The 6,000-nt window shown below is 27.6% G+C and overlaps 1 protein-coding gene and 1 long non-coding RNA gene across 2 annotated transcripts; both read right to left on the bottom strand.

The window, feature by feature from the left end:
* Positions 1 to 378: 378 nt before the first annotated feature.
* Positions 379 to 3,494, bottom strand: LOC136080414 (uncharacterized). Its single transcript, XM_065797034.1, has 7 exons — positions 3,489 to 3,494; positions 3,372 to 3,431; positions 3,249 to 3,287; positions 2,940 to 3,114; positions 877 to 2,613; positions 682 to 743; positions 379 to 570 (listed from the first exon to the last, which is right to left on the bottom strand). Exons 1-7 carry the CDS (start codon positions 3,492 to 3,494, stop codon positions 379 to 381), a joined length of 2,271 nt encoding a protein of 756 aa, XP_065653106.1.
* Positions 3,495 to 3,837: 343 nt separating this feature from the next.
* LOC136080893 (uncharacterized) lies at positions 3,838 to 4,786 on the bottom strand. The gene is made up of 3 exons (XR_010638716.1): positions 4,607 to 4,786; positions 3,985 to 4,020; positions 3,838 to 3,897 (listed from the first exon to the last, which is right to left on the bottom strand). It is a non-coding gene; the product is annotated as an uncharacterized LOC136080893 (long non-coding RNA).
* Positions 4,787 to 6,000: the final 1,214 nt, after the last annotated feature.

Raw genomic sequence — 6,000 nt, 5'->3', positions numbered from 1 at the left:
TGACTCTAGTCTAGAAACTAATCTAATAGATAACTCTAGTCTAGGATTAATCTAATAAATAAATCTAGTCCTGAAATTAATCAAATAAATAACTCTAGTCTAGTAACAAATCTAATAAATAACTCTAGTCTAGGATAAATCTAATAAATAACTCTAGTCTTGAAATTAATCTAATAAATAACTCTTGTTTTGAAATTAATCCGATAAATAACTCTAGTCTAAGAGTTTTTCTAATAATTAACTCTCTAAAATTAAAGAACTGAAATTACTAAAACAGTTTATTACAAACTACAAACTATTTTCGCTTATTTAAATGTCATTAAAACACTTTAGGTGAAATCTTTACTTTACAGTATAGTTAGTATAAAAAGCTACTTTTTACATTCTTAAAATATTGTTTCTAACTTTATCTTTAATTTTTTTATGTCCTCTTTTTTCAAAAATAGGAAAGTTTTTAATTGCTAGCAACACCTCGTGCAATTGAGGTATCTTTTTCTGTAATAAATGAGCTCGAAAAGCTTTATTAATTGCATCATTTTCCTCCTCAGTCCATGTTTCCCGTGTCTTTTTCTATAAATTAATAAACATATTTTAATAAGTTGCAATTTTTAAAAAAGTTTACAAACTTAAAAACTATTTTCATAACACTACATTTAAACCAGTTGTGATAGCAATTAATACCTTTTTAATAGGTTTTAGCATGTCCTTACAGTTATTATTTGGTGTGTACTGTTTTCTTTTTTCTATAGAAACACATTTATCAAATAAAATAAGAAAACAGAGTATTGCAGCATAAAGTGTTTTTATTCCTTAACACTTTAGCCATGTAAAAACAATTGAAAATTTTTATTGTTAAATATTACCATTAACTATTACCTGACTGTTTACCCATTGAAGCACTAATAACATGAGAGTTATTTTCTAAAACTCTATTATTTTCTTTAAGAACATCATCAATCTTCTTGTTCTTTACAGATTTCCCATCATCAATAGCTACAAGAACTTTTGCTACTTTGGTCAGCTCTATGGTAGCGTCTTCCTTTCTATACCAATTCATGTGAGCATCTTTAGTATGACCGAAATGATTTGTAAGCCATGTTAATTCAGCATCATTCATATCTAATAGCTGCATCATTGTTGCCAAAAGTTTGCGTGTTCTTGTAGGTGTTATAAGTCTTGGTTTTTGAAGATTTGAAACACTCTCAGTTATGCTTTGAAGAGTATCCCAACCTTTTAAATAAAATTCACTGTATGCAAAAACATAAGGGTTACTATCATGAGCCTCTAGATACAACCTATGTTTTACAATTAACCTTATGGCCTCTATCATTTCACTGGTAAAAAGTATAGGCACCAAAGCATTTTTACTTTTCCCTTTTTTATTTTTCCCTTCAATATAGCAAACCTGCATACGATCAGCAAGAATTTTTTCTACAGGGTCATCAAGATTGTCAATATCGGTTCGCCTTTTCCATCTTCCATCCTCGACACCTTGCCACTGCAAAAGTTTTAATTTTGATATTTCTCCACCACGTCTAGCGTTAAAAGTTAGTACTCGTGTCAAAGTTAATTTAGCAAGTTGTTTAACATCTTTATTTGAAAAACTAGAAGACTCAATACGATAAACACAGTCTCTCATTTCATCCAAAATGTGTTTCCTTAAAATCATTATATCACCCTCCAATGGCAGTTCTTCAGGCTGATTAGCTTTATCAGATTCATAAGTTGACCTTGCATTTCCTGCCATAACTTGCCAGTCACTATCATATAACTCAAAAAAGTTTCTTATTTTTTCGATTTTAATACTACAGTTTTCTCTCAAAGCAAGTGCTCTTACAGTAAGTGCTAGATTGCGTAAACAAAATCCTGCCTTTAGAAAAGTATTTGGTTTCCCAATATCTCTAGGGCCATTATATTCAGAAAGAATTTTGACTGCTGAAGTAATAAGATCAAAATTTTCCGGTAACACCAACAAACTTGCAACAGCATTTTCTTGCATATCATTCCTTTGAAATATTTGCAAAATTCGAGCAAGGCAACGCAAAGAATACCTAATATCATGATATCTATCTTTTTGTTTTTTTTGCATCTCAACAGCAGCGTACATTAATAATGAATTGTCATTACGAATAATAAGGTGAAGATCGTCCCGCTTCATTTTTGATAGTATGAGCTCATGCACTTCACCAAACTTCTTATCACCTACAGCAACACCAAGCATAGCTCGACTTGAAGATAAATTTTTATTTGAAGTTATTTCCAAAAATTTTGGTTTACAGTTTTTAGCATGTTTGTAAAGAGTTTTAGCATTAAACATTCCATGACAGTTTATACAAGGTACAAGCTCCATTACTTTTGCTGATGACTCTCTGACAACAAAAAGATTATTTTGATTATCTTTAAGAAGATTTATATTAGCTAGGTAATCCCCTTGCCTGGTAATTAGTTTCCAAGCATGAGACCTTTCTTTACTTCTTAATGGGTGTGATAGAGCTTCCTTAACATCATCTTCTGATTTATGAATATTCATAAAATGCAGAGGAGGATTCCAAACATGTTTTTTACAATATAAACAAAAGTGCATTTTATGACCACTTTTTCTTTTTGGAATATCTAAAATTATTTTTAAAATTGTATTCTATTGTATTTTCCCTAACATAAATAATTTAAGAGTGAAATGAATTTGAAGTTAATAAATACCTTTATTTTTTTACAATTAAATTATCAATTAAACTATTAACCATTAAATTATTAATCAATTATTAAACTTATAACAATTAAACTATTAAACAGTTATTAAAAAAACAATAAATTATTTACCAACAGCATCACCCTTACTTTTGCAGACAACTGCTTCAGTTAAATTTTCAATAGAGTTTACAATCTGCTCTAGTTATTTAATTTCGGTGTCATAGAACTGCTGACATCAGAATAGCTACAAGAAGCTTGGCAATCTTGCAGCATGGTGTTTATCTTTGGAATTTCTTTATGGATAGTTGATACACTGACATCACCCTTTTCTATTGAAACATTTGCTTCCTCATTTTCATCACTACTCCCATCACTACTTGAACTTAGGTTGCTTGGTTGATAATCGCCATCACTACTGTCATTCTAAAATAAGTTGATTAATGTAAACATAAAATCTTTGAAAAAAAATAAATTTATTATAACCTTTAACTTATATATTTATATATACACAATAAAGTTATTGTTATAAATTAAGAGGATGTAGAAATACATCATACATCAACCTCATCTACATCTTGCTGAACATCAACAAAACTCTAAATAAAGATAAAAAAAAACAACTTTTCATTGAATGAAAATGTAACAAAAATGTAAAATGTAAAATAACATGAAGTATTTACATTGATTGAATGTATTTCTAAGCCACTGTCTTCTTCAGCGCTGGTCTCAGCATTTTCGGTCTGAAATAGATATTGTAATGGAATTATAATTTATAAAAAACTGTTTGATAATAAAACTGGCATGTAATGGAAAACATACTTCATTTAATGGAGAAGCTGGAGTTTTTATTCTAGCCTAGATAATATATAAAAGACTTAACAGATTTTAGGATTTAAAAAATTTATTCAAATCTATATGCAAAAAAAAATATTTTAATATATTTATAACTTTAACAAATAATATTATTTAAAATTTTACTACTTTTGAAAATTTTCTAGATACCCGTAATTTTAATTTGTAGGTAAAAACTTTATTTGGTGTTGAAGTAAGAAACTTCTAAAGTAACAACAAAAAGTAATATTTATACAACATAAAAAGTATTTTTTTATTAATTAAATTCTGAAAACAAATTTATAACAAACTTACATTATTATCAACATGAACATTACCAATTTCTTGGTGTGGCAAAGATTTCTCAATAAGAAACTAAAATTATTATGTAAATATATTTTATCAGAGTCAAACAAATAAACAAAAAAAATTTATCATAATATTTAATTTTGAAATATTTACATCGAATTCACCATCAGAAAACATATTTTCAATATCCTAAAATTATAAATTTAGGCTAAACTTTAAAATGTTATATGTGTTTGTAAATTGTAAAATATCAAGGTTTATACCATAAGTTTATACCATCCTTTTTTAAAGGCATGTAAAAAAAATGAAACAAACATGCATATATATATATATATATATATATATATATATATATATATATATATATATATATATATATATATATATATATATATATATATCATTAAATTTCTAAACAAAATTGAATAAATTAAAAACTTTCGCTGAATTTTTATTTGAAAAAAACTCATATACGGCTTGTACAGGGCCTTTAAACTCTTCTGCACACTTAGTTAAATTGTAAAAATATAATTAACAACTATAAATCTATTATACAGACATTTTTATTAAATACAGGTCAAAATTTTTATTTCCCAGTCTGTATTATTAATACATAAAGTCAATTATATATAAATAAGTGTAAATAACTCATTGGTATATTTAAATATTATTTTGTCTAAATGCTTAAGGTATATTAAAAAAAAAATCATATTTCGTGTTTTTTAGATTTTTATTTAAATTGTGCAAACTAATGTAATTGAACTAATTTAAATACTAAGTTAGGTAAACAAACTGGCGTGTTCTGGTCTTCTTCAATACTATTTTTAACATTCTCATCCTGAAATAAAAACATTTTCATTTATATTTTTATAAACAATTTTATATGAGAAAAAAATTCTAAAGAAAATTAAACAAATTAAAACTGCAACTAAATTTTTTTTTTAAACCTTATCTATGGCAAGTAGAGGGCCTTTAAACTCAGCAGGATATTTAAATAAATTCTAAAATTATAATTAACAACTATATATCTATTATGTAGGCATTCTGATTGAATACTGGTCATAACTCTTATTACCCAGTCTGTGACAATAAAGTTGATTGTATATAAATAACTGTCAACAATCCATGAATTTGTGTAAATACTTAGGTTGTTAGGAATGTTCATAGAACTCCCCTATAATAATAATTAAAAAAAAAGAGTTTCTTATTAATATTATTTTATTAAATGTGTAAAATAATGTCCATTATCTATACAAAGTTGCATCCTTTCAAGCCATTTGTCAAACATTTTTTTATACTCTTCTTTGGGTATACTTTGAAGTAGCTTTGTTGTGCAAGTTTTTTACTTTTGACATCAGTATCATTGTCAAGATTTTTTTTTTATCAAGTCAAATAGCTAATAATCGGATAGAGCTAAGTCAGGTGAGTATGTTTGGTGGTGAATTATTGTAATTCCAGCTTGGTTTAGACAATTTGTGATGGTTTGAGTCAAATGACGTCGAGTGTTATCATGGAGAAATTTGAAATTTTGAGAGCCTGTTTCAGGTCTTTTATTATTTATTTCGCATATAAGAGGTTTTAAACAACATTTTATATAATATTCGCTAGCAACGGTGTCTTCCTTTTCAACATAACCCAAATGAACAACACTTGTTGTTTTGAAGATGTAGAACATGTTTTTCAGCTAAAATCTGTCGCATCTTACTATAGTTCTTGGACTTTCACCTTCACCGACAAAACTAGCTTTAGCCAACTTGTGTCCAACTTGTCTAAAATAAAACCACAACTTATACCCTGTAATAATATCACAAAGTCTCCATGGGCCGTTTCTGAAAAGGGCTAAAATCGCCTTACATGCTTTAAATCTATTCTTGCGATTTTGATCGATTAACTCATGGGGTATCCAACACGATGTTAATTTTCTTTTTTTAAGTGCACTGTTAATAATTTTGTTGATTGTAAAACAATTGATTGATGTCAGGGCTTCAATTATATCATGTGTTGCATGCGGATTTTCTTCAATAATGGCTATGGCTCACATACGTTTTATACTCTCAGCTGTATACGTGGTTTAAGGGCACCTTGAGCAAGGATCATCTCTGAGAATCTCTCTACAATCTTTAAATAAAGTAGCCCACTTGGCAACTGTACTATATTTTGGAGCTTGGT

Source organism: Hydra vulgaris, chromosome 05 (genome assembly GCF_038396675.1).
Source record: "Hydra vulgaris chromosome 05, alternate assembly HydraT2T_AEP".
Taxonomy (NCBI): Eukaryota; Metazoa; Cnidaria; class Hydrozoa; order Anthoathecata; family Hydridae; genus Hydra; species Hydra vulgaris.
Note: the sequence above shows the minus strand (reverse complement) of the source record. Positions and strands in the feature narration are given on the sequence as shown.

Bases quoted from the DNA above. Each gene is read 5' to 3' on its own strand.
- LOC136080414 (XM_065797034.1), bottom strand. The intron at 2,614-2,939 runs GTAGCTATTCTG...AAATAATTTTAG, and splicing joins GCAAGATTGCCAAGCTTCTT to ATATTCCAAAAAGAAAAAGT. The intron at 744-876 runs GTAATAGTTAAT...GTGTTTCTATAG, and splicing joins TTCAATGGGTAAACAGTCAG to AAAAAAGAAAACAGTACACA.